This window comes from Epargyreus clarus, unplaced genomic scaffold (genome assembly GCF_041222505.1).
Source record: "Epargyreus clarus isolate Ecla_fem2 unplaced genomic scaffold, WU_Ecla_fem_2.2 ptg000023l, whole genome shotgun sequence".
NCBI lineage: Eukaryota > Metazoa > Arthropoda > Insecta > Lepidoptera > Hesperiidae > Epargyreus > Epargyreus clarus.
The window spans coordinates 9,824,046-9,843,521 of NW_027332230.1; the positions used below are offsets into that span (position 1 = coordinate 9,824,046).

General features: G+C 34.5%; 1 protein-coding gene across 1 annotated transcript in view; it reads right to left on the bottom strand.

The window, feature by feature from the left end:
• Window positions 1-19,476, bottom strand: part of LOC140751722 (carbonic anhydrase-related protein 10) — a 55,405-nt gene that overhangs the window by 16,851 nt on the left and 19,078 nt on the right. The window contains exons 3-6 of the mRNA XM_073085754.1: window positions 13,555-13,605; window positions 6,058-6,194; window positions 5,385-5,576; window positions 214-309 (exon numbers count right to left, since the gene is read on the bottom strand). Coding sequence (XP_072941855.1) covers window positions 214-309; window positions 5,385-5,576; window positions 6,058-6,194; window positions 13,555-13,605 — 476 coding nt within the window. The remainder of the gene's footprint in view (window positions 1-213; window positions 310-5,384; window positions 5,577-6,057; window positions 6,195-13,554; window positions 13,606-19,476) is intronic.

The window sequence follows — 19,476 nt, forward strand, 5'->3', positions numbered from 1 at the left end:
CTATAGGTACCATATCAAATTCCTTTTTACTAAGAAAATACTTACCGTAAACTATATAGTAAAGTCTAGTATAGTTTATCAACTTATTACTTACAAAATACTTACTTGTTAACTTAAATAGAAGCTATCAATTACATTTCAATACAAATCGTTTACATTGGCACGTTGCTACGTAAATAATAGTCTATGAAATTAGCATAATAAAGAACTCACCTGCAGTAGTAAGGAAATCGAAACGATCCCCTGCGCTTTATGAAGCGCTTCGGAAAAGTTCGAATATAACTGCGAATTAAAACCAAATATTTGAATCTGAAACAAGAGGAAATCATGATTAGTATTTTATCTGCGAACATTTTTACATTGTGCTCTCGGAAGCCATTTTCTTTTCGGAAGATTTATATCTAGGTTTTCTTATTAATACCTGAAATTATTAACCTACTTGCCTTAGATAATGTTAATTTAACCTTTTTTTTTGTTTTCGAGGAGGAAACCTCCAAAAGGTACCCGACGACGTGGGGGCGACGCCGGGTTATGTGGGATTTTTACCGCACTAAAACCCCCCGGTGGCCGTCCTCAGCGCTTGGTGGAGAACTCCGGGATCTCCAATGGAACACAACCGGAGTCCTCCGAGCGCGATGCCCCGGTCGGGCTCTGCCCTGGGGGGAGCACTTTACGCTCCTCCTGCACACCTGATGTTTACGACGACATGCGACCACACATACCGCCGTCCTTCCCGGGGTCGCTGGCCGGGGGGCTTGAGCTCCCACTCTTGCCGTCCGCAACCCCGGAAGCCCCCTTTTAGTCGCGTCTTACGACAGGCAGAGTCTTACGACTTCCGTAGCCCTATTCTGGTCCCGGAGCTACAGGGACAAATGTTAATTTAACCTAACCTAATGTTAAGTCCTTATTAAGTCTTTGTTGTTTGTCCGTCTGTACGTCACAGGTCTTTATCTCAGTAACCGTAATAGAAAATAAAATTAAACAAGTTTAAAAATATATACAAGTGTATGTATGGACAAGATGGACATATTCTTTCACGATTTTCATTTAACTGTGCTGTTGAACCGTACGCGTAGTTGCGCTTATAATATTAAGTTTCAAAAATGTTATTTTTTGACTAATAAACGTTATTTCTCTTTACCGTTTGCTACAGTCAAGGAGTCCAAGTGACTGTAAGTATTTAATGTTACACATGGACATCGGTATCTAACAAACTTCAATTAATAGAGTCCTAATTGAAATTGTTTACAGAGTCGTTGCATTCCCAGAGGACTAAGTTGGAACGCCTCGCATAAGTAAATCTCGTTGGCACATTCATCAAATATTACCAGGTATATTTTTGTGCCATTTCTAAGTGTTTCTTAATAAATAAATGACGTTTTTGCCGCAAATCTGCTATCATCATCATCATTAACCCATTGCTGTCTCATTGCTAGTTTCTTTCAGAAGGCCATAGTCCATTGCGCTGGTCATGAGCGAGTTAGACTTAACATACTTTTCGAAATCTATTTCCAATGATTTCTGAGCTAGGTGGCGATGTGTTCCTAACAAAGCGAGCGAAATTAATTGCTATTACGCACATAAAGAAAAAAATATAGTTCTAAAAGAGGCCTAGAATTTGAACCTCGGACCTGTCTATAACGAGGCCGCGCTTCAACCACTAAGCTATCACTGCTTGCTGCTATCAAAATATCCCACACAAATTCAAAATAAAGACATAGCTAGATTTGAGTGGAATGAAATAATAAAGAGTGCTCGAGTAAATTGAGGAAAGCAAGATAAATCCACACAAGAATGAGCACATGATTTTGGATTTAACGTGGCTGTGTAAGAATTTGTCACATAAATAAACAGGAGGCACGGTTGAGTTGGCTCGCAGTCGCACGGGATTACATTTGGGATTTGAGAGGGAGGCCAATGCGTGTGAAAACATCTGTTACGCCTTTCGCTAACTTGGAAGAAGCGTTTTAATGTATTGCCAATAAGTTTATTAAGGTTTTTGGTTGACGTTGTTGTAAATTGTGGAATTAGGATGACGAGAGATTTTGATGTTTTTGGTGGAAGAAATGCCAATTACTTTGAAGGTGGTGTTAAGCTTTTGTGGTGCCTCAAGATACTGCCACCATCACACTTACGTCTACCTTATAACAGCAGTGTTAATCACTACTGTATTCCGCTTTGAAGGGTGTGAAAAGGGAGATGTGATAATTAACCCAGGCGTTTCAACTTTATCCACAGGAGTAAAACATTTGAGACCAATCTCGAGTAGGAGTCTAATCTTATCGAGAGCTGATTTAAGTTGTTCATCCGGTAGCTATTTGCCATCAGGTAGACTTAGCTCGTTTCCTCGAAATCATAAAAAACGAAAATCATTCCCAAATATAATTTTGTTACTTAATTGCGGACTGACTTGACGAAAAACAAAACGAAATATTATATTAAAGTTACGATGGTATTCTTACAAGCAATTGTTCGTTGTAGCGCACAAAGCGCAAGTCTCGCGAAGTTAATTTTATTTGTATTCAGCACGTTTCGTCTTGTTGCTCTGCTCGAGTTGCGGATTGTAGCAAATGTTTGTATTCATAAGTGTGTCTGCAATCAATTAGCGAGCATCCATCTCGATGTGTACTTGAAGTTCGACTGCGCAATATTATAACGTAAGCTGCAAGTAATTAGCCGATTCGAATATTCGATTCAAAGTGCTGCTCAAGCAAGGTTTAGGATGTACGAGTATTTATTGACTGAGGGATCGTCTGAACGTACGGTTATGAGACTAGATACAGTATGTAAATTAATTTGTATCAGATATTTTCTTCTATACTAATATTATAAAAAGGAAACCTTTGTTTGTTTGATTGATTATAATGGCCTATTCATTATAACATTATAACTACTGGACCGATTTTAAAAATTCTTTCACCATTCGAAAGCTACAATATCCACGAGTAACATAGGCTATGTTTTATATGAAATATATTGATAAATAGATATTGAGGCGGTACAAAGTTTGCCGGGTCTTAGTCTTCTTATAAAATTGGAGTAACAAGCGGTCATACAGTCTACCTAGTAGTCAGTCTAGTAATGGCTACTGCTGTACTACTGAAAGACGCTTTTGCTATAGATGTTTTGCCACTCTTAAGGATTGGGATGGTCGCTTCAATTTGGACATGTGAGTCAAGCGGCGTATACACCCTAGCAGGTAATGCTAGAAATTATAGGTGTGGTAGTGTTTCACCTTTCACTAAATTACTTAATAAATCTTAAAAACTAAAATCAGACATGATATTCGTAAGAAAATATTTATTCTAACGTATAATTATAAATCGAATAAGTATATAAGTTTGTTTTTCTTTTATTTATTTTGCAGTACCTACAAAAAATCCGCATCGTAATTTGCATGGATTGTAGAAGAGTTCTTTAGGAAGCGGCGCTAATTAATTGCCGTGTAGACGCGCTGTTAATTTATTATTAATGGTAAAGTAGTTTAATATATTATAACTAACGCAATGTAACGTCAGATGTAAAGGTGGAAAAACTGTACATAACAGAGCATATAACTCAGCCTCTCATTCGGGGGTCCGGTGCAAAGTACTGGCACGCAACCGATTTTTAAAAGTTATGTGCGTATTAGAAATTAATTACCACTTGCATAAAAGCTTGAGAGATCGATAAAATTCTTAAGGTGCGAGTTTACCAATTCGCACTTATGCACTTGGCCAGCCATAACAGAGCATATGACTCAGCCTCTCATTCGGGGTCCCGGTGCAAACTACAGGCACGCAACTGATTTTTAAAAGTTATGTGCGTATTAGAAATTAATTATCACTTGCATACACGTCTGAGAAAAAAATCTCAATTCGCACTTCATTTATACTTGGTCTGTGCGGTGGACTATGGCCCGAATCCCTCTCACTCTGAGAGGAGACCCGTACCCAGTAGCAGTGGGACAGTGATGGGTTTGCGACGATATATAAAGCGTTCCAACTTAGGTTTTAGGGGCAGCAACGTGTCTATAATCGACCACCGATATTATAATTACACTATGATTACTTTACATTACATTACAAAATCGCTTTTACACAAATAATGTTTTTTTTTTAAGCTTGGGTAATTACCAAATCTGACATTTTTAAGCGTCAATTAATAAAACAGCCAAAGCCATTATAACAAATCCGAATAACAAAGCTATTTCGAAGAATGGACTTCATTTTACATTGAAACCACGAAAAACACAAACACTAATTTAATGTTGAAATTGACAATGCCTCTACGCCAAGAGACAGGAGTTTGGTCCTCAGGGAGGAAGCTGTTTGTGTACCGGCAAAATTGTTTGTTTCAAACTGTGTACATTTTACGAGTTCGTAGATGTTTTGTGATACGGACGGTCTCTAAAGGTAGTTCAAAAAATATTGGGTAGTAAAGGTTGGGTTACTATTAAACTCATACATATACAGGGTGAATTTATCAAATGGGCCTTCAGGGCCCAATCCGAAACTATAAGGATTAGCGAAAAATTCTGAATGGAGTTACAAGGCCGATTTTGATAATTACATTGCTACATTACATTTTTAAAATATCTCTTTCCCTAGCCGGGAATCAAACGAGTATATTTTTGAAAAAAAAATACACCCTCTAATTTATTCCACTATCTGATTATGTCGCTTCTAAGGATCAAATTATGGGAAGTAATGTTATGTGACAAATTAGAGGAATTTTGAAGAAAATGTTATAGTTCAGGATTTGGGCCTCAAGGATATGAAAAATTCACCCATTATACGGTCCAAAATCATTACCCTCTTCAGTTCAATAAAACAATTTAAATTTAGTTTATTTACGCAAATAATTTAGGAATTCCATCCACAAGCGTACAAATTCTACAATTGGGAATTGGAATATGAATTATATTAGAGGATCAGAATGCAATGTAGAATTATATGTAATTAGTATAAAGCGGTATTGGTATTTAGATACACTAATAAATATATATTAAAACAATTATTATACTAATTTACAGTTCCATATTTATAGTAAGGGTTAAACATTCAAATAATGTCATAGAACGTCAATCTGTAATCAACCCCAGATAGTATGGAAGTATTCGTTGTGGTTGGCCATAGATAATTATATTACTAGGCTTAAGGACTAAGTTGGAACGCCTCGAATAAGTGTGTGTCTCTTACCACTCTCAAACTGGAACTCAAACCGAAGCGCTATTGAACACTGCTGTTATTGGTAAAAATAGGTGTGACGGTAGTCCTCAACACCAAAATTCTACCACCTTCTCTACATCAGTTTGTAATGTTTTGTTCAAAGTTTGCTAAGTATATACGAGTATTTGTTATCTGTAATTAGTATAACGATACAGATTATTAAATAGGTCTCACCTCAGCAGGAAACGAATATCCGTTGATAGCGTGCTCAGAACCAAATTGATCATGGAGTCCATAGTGTATGTGTATTTCATGGAACTGGTACTTGTAGGATAGGGGGCCACCAGTGATGTTGATGTGGTGGCGAGTCTCGTTCTCCACGGTGAAGATCACAGAATGACCCGTGTTGCTTATTAGTCCGTTTATCTGGCGGACAAAAAAACAACTCATTGCATACTGCAACGTGCTAATAGTTGATAAGTTACAAAAGCTTAGGCAAATGTAAGGAGGGTTACAAAATAGTTCTCCACAAAATTTCATAATTTATGTAAAAATCTACAATTTGCCAGCTTAGTGTATGTCCAGCAGTAAGAAAATAAGACTTAGAATTCACGGATCGTTTTCTTCCACCTTTTCACCACAAACTCGCAAGCTTAAGAATTGAAAATAAAGGTAAAAAATTTGTCTTTTCCAACATAAAAGACAGCGATACCGCGTCCGCGGAGGTGGAAGAATAACATTCCGTGAACGTTCAATTTAACTTCAAAACATTATATACCGAGGTACCTACTTTTCAAATAATATTCCAAATAGTCAATAATAGTCTCCTTTTTCATTACCGAAATTCAAAACATTTCGAATAAAGAGTAAAAAGTAACACCAAAAACCTTACAAAAAATATAATTACCCTATGTTTATCTATATGCAAAAACCGTAAGTTCGGATCGAAGAGCAGCTTCTCTGGTTCCAAGTTGACCGGTGACTGCCGCCGGCCCTTGTTGCAGAGTGACCATTCTGGGTTGATGAGACCCCAAAATGCTGGCCCTAGGGATAAAATTCATAGTTAATAGAATAAATGTATATTAAAAAGAATCAAATAATTAATGTGCATAATGTTGGGATAATTTACTGCGCAAAATAATATTATTAGTAATAGGTACATGTATATGTAAATATTCATATAGCATTTAATGAGAATTAACGTGAAAAAAATCTCGTCAGTAATAAACAAAGTGAGCACACATGAGTTTTGACTCCATTATGTACGAGTATATATCCACTCAATTAGATTTAAAACGCACCCGCAATTAGATTTGTAATAATTACTGTTTAAACTATCATATTTAAATAGAGAAACATCCATGAAAAACTTAGTCTACACGTTTTATGACGTCACAATATTTAAAAGATTGTCTCCCATCTATTATCTAATATTAATACGGAAAAAGTACAAGGTACAGGTAGATCATCTAGTTACGATTATAAATGTATAACAAAAAAGCAATTTCCTCATTGTAAATTTTCATAAAAACAATTACATTAGGTAATTTAAATACAAAAGATACATGAAGTCAATATAATCATGTACAATATTGAATGGAGCATTTACACGTTCATTATAATCAGATGGAGTTGTACAATGTTAATTATTGCAATGACAATACCTGTAACCGTTATCGACAATGCTCAATAATTACGATAAGTTTTTGTGCGCTTCCATTTTCAATGACATATTTTCATTTGTTTCTGTTATACCCTGAAGTCATGTTTGGTGAATTTTATCTTATATGCTACTATGTATGGATAAAACATTTTTATTAACATTGAAATAGCGAACGATGCGGTGCACGTTACGGTAAATGGTTATTGTCGCTTATAGACATTTGAAAGTGGTAGAAGCCACTGTAATTTGACTCCGGAGGCACCACCGCCAAATCTAATTCTGCCTAATAATAGCAGTGTTCAGCACTGCTTTATGCCGGTTTTAAGGAGGGTTGGGGAAACGTACGTATCCGAGGCGTTTTAACTTAGTCTTCAGGAGTATAAACACATTTCTGGCCAACTTCAAGTCGGAATCTCATCCATCTGGGCTTGATTAGAGATGTCGACAAAACGGCACTTACCATATATGTAACCGTATGGATTAGGGCCTGAAGTCGGCCACAGATGCATTGCTACTTTTAAAGTTTAAAGTCGCTTCATATGTAAGTCAGCCGGTATCCACTCCCTTTAAATAGTCATTATTTAAGTAATATATACTTACATCAAACCTAATAGTATATCTTAATGGGTTAGATAAGTATGCTCTTTATTAATAACTTTTCAATACCTACGTATAACTTAAAAACTAACTTTTTGTATATTCGACAAAAAAAAATGGTATGAGCAACATTTTATTACGTAACCTTAGCACGTAGAGAAATATTTTATACACGAAAACCATTCAGAATAAACATTCTTCACGTTGGCGCAAACTGCATCTAAATTCATTCAGTATTCGAGTTATAAATGAACTGATCGACGGACAGACTTATCGGTTTATATATAAAAGAGTTATTTCGTTTGGATAAACTGTTACGTTTTCGAAGTTTACATTTTTCATCCGACTAAGTCTTAATACTCAATACAGATACTATGTATAATCTGCTCTATACAAGTATTTTATCAAGTAATAATAAATAAAAGTAGAATATATCTTTTATAGTCTATTAATGTCTTCGTGTGCATCCTAGTGAATAATTTTTCCACCAGAACCTTAAATTTTATAGAAGTAGTTCTTATAAAGTACCCTAATCTTATAACAAAATTTCCGGCTAAATCTTAGTTATCTTCCAAAATACGAAACACTCAGAGATAAACAGAATTAAACTTATAACAAAATTTAAAGCGTAGCGAATAAACTATTAAAGTCGACTTTCTTTGCCGCTTAAATATTTAGGCCTGATGCTGACGTAATTGCAGCTTTTATGTCCACATAAAAGGCCCGAAGCACCCACACACAGTGCCAAAAAAGTATTTACAATAAAGGAAAGTTCACTTAACGCGTGCCCATAAAGTAGGCGTGACCGCAACCGCTGCGCCGGTTTACTCATGCAATTTTCAAGGTCATAAATAATAAAACGTGAACGCGATCCAAAGCACTTTGGCTACTTTCACGCCGCAGTTTTCTCTCATATTGAAATACCTCAGAGACGCCACTCTTTATACGATTATTTTACGTTTATTGCTCGTGCAAACACTTTTGTGTAGAACCCGCGTCACTTCTCCATTCTGATTTAATGTTTGTTTCAATTAAATGTTATTTTACTCGTGAGTTTGAGGGAAGTACATTTAATTATGATTAAAGTAAATATAATGTTGAAACATTACTGACTCATGCAATTTTCAAGGTCATAAATAGTAAAATGTGAACGCGATCCAAAGCACTTTGGCTACTTTCACGCCGCAGTTTTCTCTCATATTGAAATACCTCAGAGACGCCACTCTTTATACGATTATTTTACGTTTATTGCTCGTGCAAACTCTTTTGTGTAGAACCCGCGTCACTTCTCCATTTTTACTTAATGTTTGTTTCAACTAAAGGTTATTTTGCTCGTGAGTTTAAGAGAAGTAAATTTAATTATGATTAAAGTAAATATAGTGTTGAAGAACTACTGACTCATGCAATTTTCAAGGTTATAAATAATAAAACGCGAACGCGATCCAAAGCACTTTGGCTACTTTCACGCCGCAGTATTCTCTCAAATTGAAATACCTCAGAGACGCCACTCTTTATACGATTATTTTACGTTGCTCGTGCAAACACTTTTGTGTAGCGCGCGCGTCACTTGTCCATTCTTTTTTAATGTTTGTTTCAATAAAAGGTTACTTTACTCGTGAACTTAAGAGAAGCGATTCTATAATTAAAACTACTTCATTAAGTAATGATGATTGAAATTAAAGTGTACACTATAAAACTCATGCAATTTTCAAGGTTATAAATAATAAAACGTGAACGCGATCCAAAGCACTTTGGCTACTTTCACGCCGCAGTTTTCTTTCATATTGAAATACCTAAGAGACGCCACCCTTTATACGATTATTTTACGTTTATTGCTCGTGCAAACACTTTTGTATAGAATGCGCGTCACTCGTCCATTCTTCTTTAATGTTTGTTTCAATAAAGGGTTATTTTGCTCGTGAACCTATGAGAAATAATTTTAATTATGATTAAAGTAAATAATATATTGAAACACAACTAACTCATGCAATTTTCAAGATGATAAATAATAAAACGTGAACGCGATCCAAAGCACTTTGGCTACTTTCACGCCGCAGTTTTCTCTCATATTGAAATACCTCAGAGACGCCACTCTTTATACGATTATTTTACGTTTATTGCTCGTGCAAACACTTTTGTATAGAACGCGCGTCACGTATCCATTCTCTTTTAATGTTTCTTTCAATGAAAGGTTATTTTGCTCGTGAACTCAAGAGAAGCGATTCTATAATTAAAACTACTTCATTGAGTAATGATGATTGAAATTAAAGTGTACACTATAAAACTCATGCAATTTTCAAGGTCATAAATAATAAAACGTGAACGCGATCCAAAGCACTTTGGCTACTTTCACGCTGCAGTTTTCTTTCATATTGAAATACCTCAGAGACGCCACACTTTATACGATTATTTTACGTTTATTGCTCGCGCAAACACTTTTGTATAGAACGCGTCACTTGTCGGAGTTTTTTCTTTATTTTTGTTTTAATTCAGTTATTATTATTTTACAATTATACATTATTTGCTCATGTAAACACTTTAAAACAATATTGTTTACAAATAAAATATTGTTTTAAAGTGTTTACATGAGCAATATTTGTTAAAGGAAAAGCTACTTTAAAACAATACGAACCATTTGAATTATAAAATTCTTAGAACAGAGTTCTTAGTATCCAGAATACTTAGAAATTAAAATTCTTTGTTTACCCATTTTGCTTTGCTATTTAAATTATTAATAACCCATTTTCTACTTCTTGACCAATTTTGGTTCTATTTTTAGAAAATCCAATTAGTGCTTTCAAAGAAGGTTATTAAAAATAAAACCAACGCTACTTGACCTGAAAAGGTTGCCCTTAAAATGCTAAGATCCCTGTATACCTTAAATTATCTTTTTGTAAAATAAAATTAAGAGTTGTTAGCTATTTTTAATTAAATTTAAGTATTTTTTAAGGGCGGTAAGATAGTAATAAGGAAGGTATAGTCCGCGTAAAACTGCTAGTCCGCTCTGAATATAGAAATAATTTCTATTAGAAATAATCGCGTCGTCATAGTAAATTGTATGACTACACCTGCTCGTAACAACTTTAGAGCGGACTAGCCGTTTGGCGCGGACTATATTGCTATGAAGCTGCTTAGTCTGATTTAGTACATTCATATTCAGGCATATAACAATTTAGAGCTGAAGGTTGACTGCAAGCTGAGACTATTTAGTATTTAATAAGGTTCTATTAATTGGCCTTTTGCCAAGTTCAGTTGGATTCGCATGAGCTGTTATGATTCTAATTAACATTTTATTATACTTTGTTATATGACTGTTTACGCATAGATATCGAAAATAGGAAATATTTAAGTTTTAGTTCAGTAGTTTTTAACTAAGTGAATATGATAGAACTCTTTAAACGTGAAAGAAGCACGTGTGTTTCGACACCAGATTCGCTATCGCCACAACTATTTCCGCCATATAACATCAGTAGTAGGGCCTTCTGAGTCTTGGTTTGAATCGGAAGAAGATGAAATTGGTCGAAGTACCAGAAATGTTTGTAAAAGGCGTTTCAACGTCTTTAAAGATAGCAATACATCTATGGCTTACCCTAGATAGAACTCTAATTCTATTTGGGGTTGATTGAATATGTCCATGAATTGCATTTGTTACCTACCGTCAGGTCGACTGCATCTTTGTTTGTTACTTCAATGTTATAAAACAACTAAATAATTAATTAAAGATGGGAAACAACTGAAGTTACTTAGAAATTTAAACTAAAAGGTAATATTGTTTCGGCATAGCCACGGTGAAAGTTAGTTATTGTGAATATTGCAGGAGATTACCAGGCTTGCGCAACACGCAACATCAGTTCCGTAACTTGGCCGGAAGTCCCTCACCGAACTTGGCTGTACGTTTTTACTGAATGCCTAAGTAAACCAATTAGTTCGATAAATTTCTTATTACTTTACTCACTGTACGTACGGTTTTTGGATAATATATACCACATAAAAGGGATTCTAAACACCTTTATTTGCTAAGCCTTCGTGAATTTATTTATGTTTATTTAATTTTTGTTTACTTCAGTTTCGTTTTTTCTTTCATATTACTGTCCAAATAATGCTGTTTAAAATTATTTTTATTACTCGTCAATCCACTACCTTTATACTGTCCCACTGTTGGGCACATGTCTACTTCTATACCCCTTTAGAACTTTCTTTAAGAATTCTCAGGCATGTAGGCTTTATCACTACGTTTTTTTCTACCGTGTAATCATTTACTTAATTTCTATTACACCTGGGATTTGAACCTTGGACAAATCAGACGAACGGAAAATCAGTAATACCTTTCGCTCTAATAAGAGACTCGTGCCAAGCAATGGGAGAGGAATGTTTTGAAGACGATTAAGTATTTTTGTAAATAATACTTTATCATTTAATATAAAACTTTAAATAGCTGTACTTACAAAGCATTTGAAACAACCATAAAGACGTTACAACAGAATTAGTAAAACGAGTCCCCTAATTAGTATTTCACTCACGTACGAATGGGCATTTTTGAATCCAAAAGAAATGTAACGGTAGTCAAATCAAAGTAAGATTGTGGAAGACAATGAGGTATCAGTGCGACATGATAACACGAATGCCGCAAGTTACAATATGAATGCAAGATAAATCGTGGGGATAAATTTCATGTCACGTAAACTGGCAAAAATGTTATCGACGCAGATATTGATACGACTGACAACGAATTTGTGGCAGGTTAACGTTAAGTAAGGTTTTTACGTGCTTGTAGCAAAGGAAAGTGGAAGTTTAAAAAGAGGTTAACAGTTAACGGTTAACTGTAGTGGAGCTAGCGGTATTACTAATTTGGGTCTCGTAAAAGAATAATTGAAGAAAAAACAGTTTTTCATCAATTATTGAAGTAACGAACGAGCATGGTGGTAGAACCCTTTGTGGTTCGACTCCGGCGGCACCACCGCCACACCTATTTCTGCCTAATAACAGCAGTGTTAGGCGCTGCTGTATTCCGGTTTGAAGGGTGTGGTAAGGAGACTTTTTCGAGGCGTTCCAGCTTAGTCCTCAGGGGTAGCGGCGCATCTGTGGCCGACCTCAGGTCGGAATATCTAATCCTATCTGGAGTTAATTACAAATGGCTATGGGCGGCAGTAGCTAATTACCATCAGATGGACTGTATGCTCGTCTGCTACTTCTATAATAAAAAAAATGCAGTCCGCCTGATAGTAAGTGGCTACTGCCGTCCACGCATATTTTTTCTTAAGGCTTAAGAGTACCTGAGGCCGTTTACAGATGCGTTCTTACCGCTGATAACTTACTTGGAATGTACCGTTTAAGTGTTTTATGTCACACACTTTAAACCAGAAAACAACAGAGATTACTCACTGTTGTTGTAGTTGTTATAAGGCAAAAATAAGGTGCTGGGGTGCCTCGACCCTGGGGTCGAATCACGTGGGCTTCTACTATCTTTAAGAAATCAATGTAAAGATAAAGAGAGAACTATTAACAAAATTAAATTACATCATTAAGACGATTATCGTTAAGAACTAGAGAGCTGAAATCTCACCTTGTTTTACAAAGCGAAGACAATAAGGTCTATGCCTATCATTGAACTCTGATACGACTCAACATTTAAAGGGGAGAAGTACTCGTATCCAGCTTCATTATAAAGTTTTAATAGGTGCGTTACTCTACAATTAATTTAATTGAGAATTTCAATCAGTACTTTTTTGATCATAAACAATTTGTTATAAATATGTAAAAGGTTATTTTGGTGCAATCCTGTTGAGCTTTTAGTAGTAAAATGGAAAAGTTTTAGAAATTTATGTAAATATAGTAGATGTGTAATAAATCAATATAAGTTAAATTAAAATCTATTTATTTCTTTATGTTTCTTTCGTTTCTTTTGTATAAGGAACATGAAAATAGTGAAAAATAATTATAATTTGAATAGAATTGTAGAAAATTATAAATTTGATTATAAAAGACCTAATTTGAAATTTGAAAACGTATTCTTAAAAAGTTTCCGTTACGGCAAGATATACATTAAAATGAAATGAAATCTCATCAAAAGGATCCAAAACAAAGAAAGTAAAGCAAGGTTCGCATACTAATATTACATGCACTACAATGGAGGCAATTTCTCACCTGAAATACCGTCGTAGGTCCACCATTCCTCCCAGCTGACGCCGCCCACGGCTGCAATCAAAGCGACTCTAATTAACTCTGTACAGTTCTCATTATGAATATTACAAGTCTAGAACATACCTAACACCCTATCCGTTTAAGAAATGTGACTAGTTATATAGTTGGTTGTATTTAATATCCTGTCGCGCGTGTTACTCTTAAACGCGTGTCCAGTAATTTGAAATAACTCGCTGTAATTTCATCGTAACGCGTGTGCGGGTTTGAAACTATAGTATGCATGTGACACGCGTGCAGATTGGACGCGCGTGTGTGGGCGTTAACACGCGCGACAGGAAAAAAACCGTATTAGTGTTAATATTGTTATTTAAATATACTAGAATTATGTGTATTTATTTAGTTAGATATTGAAATCACCTTACATAATATGTTTAACATCATAGATTACTACTCGTACGTACTTAAAAGAAATGAAATGTTTTATTACATCAAAAAATATCGTGGCCGTTCAAAAGGAAAATAGCGCTTAAACGTTACCTCTGTCCGTCGCCGCTTATTGTTTTATCCCATAAAAATATTCTCGAATGTTCCATTATCTTTCACCATTGAGATTCGATTTCCTTAAGTGAATCAATCAAAACGAAATAAATAAGCCAATGAAGCGTGAAAGAGCGCCTTTGGAAACAAAACATTTTCTTTGACAGCCCGCTCCCTACACTCGAGTTGTTCGCAAATCGTTACAAGCGATAATTAAATGTTACGTCAAACTGAACACAATTCTCTAGGTTTTTTAGGCAATGTGTTTTAGGAATCATTCTGAATATGTTGAGTTTGTTCACTTTAGTTATTGTCAAGGTGGGTTTAAAGAATTTATTTCTCATAAAGACTTACAGCCACTTAAGTCCGGGTTAGTAAACTTTACATACCTACTCTTTTTTTTTTAACTACATACATACTCGTACCATGCAACATTGTAGAACATAAAATTAACATACAAGTAATTGATATACAGTATACATGGTACTGAAACTACTTAAAATATTTTTTTTAAGAATCTTCCAATCGAACTAGAAAACAGCTGGAGATCTTTAGCTGAACAATTTTTTTTTCATAGCTAAGATGCACTTGATCAAGTCACCCTTCAAACGAAATTGCTTCGTCCGTTTAGGAGCTACGATGCCACAGACCTAAGGTATATAACTTCATTGTTTTTCGGGCGTTAATTCACTTCTATTTCGCTATTTTGACCACGTTATCATTGATAATTTCATACATTTTAGCGTTTCTACAGCGTAAGCGACTAGAATGTCAACTTGGCTAGCGCCCCTGGTAATTGAGCGGTTATTATAATATTTACGTTTTTTAATATTAATTACGAAATTTGACTATTAAGTTACTGTTATTGGAAATCGTGTCACTATATAAATTCATTTCATATAGTAAAGCAGCACATTGCCTATTGAATAATTCAGTAAATTGCACTCGTGAATTCGTCGCCAATCTATCAACGGTCGGCTACCAAAGATCGAAATTAGACAATTGCAAGTAGACAGAAATTGTCAAATTTTAACTGTAAAAGGAAAAACATTGGACATATTATTAATAATCGATGCTAAAATAATTATAAATAAATAATTCCCACTTACCAAAACAAATGACAATATGAGTTTTATACTTTTTGAAATAGGTAGCGTCCTATAGTAGATATCTATTTGGAATCGGATACTATTCACTATAGATTTAAATTCAACTCTCAATTAATTTCACCTACTACAACTTGATTTAAAAGACCGCTTCATAAATTACATTAACACAACTATTGTAATTTACATCTAATCTAAATATTGTATATAACTCAAAGGTGACTGACATAGTGATCTATCAACGCACAGCCCAAACCACTGGACGAATCGGGCTGAAATTTGGCATGCAGGTAGATGTTATGACGTAGGCATCCGCTAAGAAAGGATTTTGATCAATTCTACCCCCAAGGGGATAAAATAGGGGATGAAAGTTTGTATAAATCTTCTTGGTAAATAATATTATTTCGTAACGCGAGCGAAGCCGCGGGCAAAAGCTCGTTTATTATAAATAAAAACGAGTAAAGGAAAAACATTGGATATATTATTAAAAATCGACAATAACCAATAAATATTAGACATAAACAATAAATATTAGTCTTGAGGAGTATTTTATTCCAAATTGTGTTTTCTAAGCACAATGTTTATAAACTGAAAGATGTCCTAAAAATTTGAAGTTCAAAATCCGCGGGTTCACTGTCGACGGATTTGGAGATTAAAATTTCTAATTTGAGCGTTCTGAAGTTCTCTTAATTAAGATTATAAGATTATGATACTCATAATATTTCAGAGCAATTAATTCAAAAATATTTAGACGAAATTCTTGCGCCATAATTATCTGTGAAGTATCTTTCCTTTTAACAAGATATTCTCACTTTACGGATGCCAGATAATTATTGTAACTTAACCGTAACGACCGGCGTGATATCAACATTAAAATATTATTGGACTTGTTTGCTGCCAAAACTCACAGTATAGGTACTTATAATTACACTTTTATAGTATTGCCTGCAGAAGTCTAATGATAAATAGGAATTACCGGCTATTTATTGTAATCATGGATAGAATTAGTCATACCTACACGAGGTGATTTGATTCACGCAAAATTTGTCTCCCATGCCATTCACTTTAAACTACAATATAACTGCGTTTAATTCAGAAATAGGTGTAATGGAGTTGACTCTGGAATGTGAAACCACGTAGAGTTCAACCACGTTTTTTTCTACTGTCACTACTCTAATATTTTTACACGAATTTTAACTAAATGTCCATTTATATGCATAATATATACACACGTTTGTTCGAACATGATTTGAAGAAAATGAACCCCTACGAATTGTTTTTTGCATGTTTTCTTAGTTTTTAGTATAGTATACAAAAAGTGGCCGGGAGCCCATACATTTTGATACATCTCCTTTGATGTGTACTATCTTTTATACAATTTATCAGCGCAACATTCCTCATCATCTGATTTACACAAATGAACAAAAACGCTGCCATAATTGGAAAAACGAAATGAATTAGTTAATAAAAGCGGGCACCAGAATACATTCAGGAGTGCAGTTGAAATGTATACCAATCTCGAAACTTACTCGATACACGCCTGATTTATGCTTTTAATTTAAATTTTTGCATTCGCCAGGCGAAGTTGCCGCGGACGCGCCGCCTGCATCGCAAATATATGTCGCAGTCGAGTCGAGATCGTTCCGTTTCGATTCGATACAGCTTGAGCGAACTGTCGACTTTTAATCTTTTAATGCTACTCAACAAACTTCGTCCTTACGAAATACGCTCGCGTTTCATAGACTTGTGTTCTTGTGTGCGCTGCGGTTGTGTGAAAGGACGTGTTGTTTGTTGTTTTTACTCGGAGGCATAAATTAGTAAAGATTACACACTCCTAACAAGAAAATGTACCCAGTTTTGAGAATTGAAATAGTTGCGTAAAAAAGTTTTGCCACGTCTCCATGCTAAAATGTCCCTAAAATATTTGAAATAATTATTTATTTATTACGTTAATTACGCAGTATTAGTTATTTATTCGTAAATTTTCTCTAAAAATGTTTTTATTTGTCAAGAATTAAAAAAAAAACTTACTAAAATAAGCCGTTTGTGGCTTCATTCAATTTCAAGGCGGCGAAGTGTCTTTACTTATCTGTGCTCGGACGTAATGCTTTTTGAGCGTATGTAATTATACATGTATGTGTTTGTATATCTCATTCGATGTGTCGTTCGATTCGTACAATTGTGTAAGTGGTATAAGCTACATTATTTCTTTTTTGAGTATTTTATAACACTTTGATTTGGTTAGTTAGGTTTGTTACTGCTAGTGCGATAACATTTTAACATTATTATTTAATATCATATTTATGTAGTTGTAAATCTAATAAAGTATTTGAGTATAAAAACAATAAAATAATGTAAACATTCATCATTTCAAGAACTTTTTCTTTGGTACTCCACCGCTGGGCATTTTATCCTCCCAAGAGTAGGTTTGTCGGGTTCATTTCGATACTCTCCATCCGTACACGTGTTACATAAAAAATATTAGAAATATAATCTTACATTTTTATTGTAATATTTTTAGTACTTAAGATATTATATTGCTTTGTATTATCAATATTATCTATAGTTAATGTTCAATATTCTGGTAACTAATTGATCGTAGCGTTTAATATAAACCAATGAAGCCTTAAGCGTGTTCAGATTTGCATAGCCTCATTAGTGATAACTTGTGCAATTTAACTAAGGGTAGGTCGTCCTTTAATTAGGCGATTGAGGATTAATTTGATTATTTATCTATTTGAATTATTTAATTGGTAAATAGGAGATTTGGCTTTTTTGGCATTTAATCTAACCACTAGTAACCTTAAAGTTTTTTGGATTACATTAAAGAAAGCTTTATAAGAAACAGTTTATTAAGAAACAGTTTTTAAATTACAATAAAAACCAAAATATCAAAATTGACTCTTAAGATCATCTCATAATTAACACTTACACCGTAAATTGATTACGTTAAAATAACCTTACAATTATATACTTAAATATTATTTTCTTTTGTATTAATTATAAATAAAAAATCTCACTTACCAAAACAAATAACAATATGCAGAGAAAAGCCTTTTCGAAATTAAACACTTAGTGCAGAAACTATGTTAAAACAAGCATAAAATTGAATTCTTATGCATTGCTGCATTTTGCAGACGCGATTGCTACGTGACGGAGGGAAGTGCCCGCTGGGAGATACCAGTCAGCATCTGTTTTGTAGTCTTAACTCTCGACAGTCGAAGGCTTACCTCTTCTCGAATATTAAATTATTTCACAAGCTCCATTTAGATTCGATTGAAATCGAGTTTTATACTTTTTGAAATAAGTAGCGTCCTTTAGAAGATATCTATTTGGAATAGGATATTGCTGATACCAAAATTGCGTCTTAAATTCAAGTCAAAATTCCCACCCATTGCGACTCGATTCAAAAGACCTCTTAATAATTTACATTAATAAAGCTTTGTAATTTAGGTTGATTATAAAGGAATAATTCCCACTTATAATCTACCAAAAAAAGAACACTATAGAAATAAAAGCCTTTCGAAATTAAACACTTAGTGCAGAAACTATGTTAAAACAAGCATAAAATTGAATTCTTATGCATTGCTGCATTTTGCAGACGCGATTGCTACGTGACGGAGGGAAGTGCCCGCTGGGAGATACCAGTCAGCATCTGTTTTGTAGTCTTAACTCTCGACAGTCGAAGGCGTACCTCTCCTCGAATGTTAAATTATTTCACAAGCTCCATTTAGATTCGATTGAAATCGAGTTTTATAATTTTTGAAATAGGTAGCGTCCTATTTATCTGTCAATCCTAGACGAGGGTTATGTAATAGAAAAGTGATTTTTAAGGCCTTTTTTATATTATAAAAGTTGCACACGGGTACGCAGTTCATCTGATGGTAAATGCCCATTGCCGCATATCATTTGGATATCTGTAAGTAATCCTAGATAGGTTTGAGGTTCTACTTTAGTTTTTACTTCTAAGGACTAAGTTGGAAAGCTTTATGTAACTATACTGTATTACAAACCATAACAGTAGTAAGGCAGAAGTAAGTGTTATTGTTAAAGTTTTCAACTAAAATCGCGAAGAATTCCACCTCCTAAACGAATAAAAACATTTATTTTGTAACACTCAAATGGAATAACACCAGTTACAATATTTCAAAGGTATTGATGTCGCAATCAAATGTTGAAAACGTGAGCAATTCGCAGCCGACGAACTCCACAAAGAGCTTCAACCATGCATCGGAAATGAATCAGTTTCCGTTGTGAGTGAGGCAAACGAAATATCTACGTA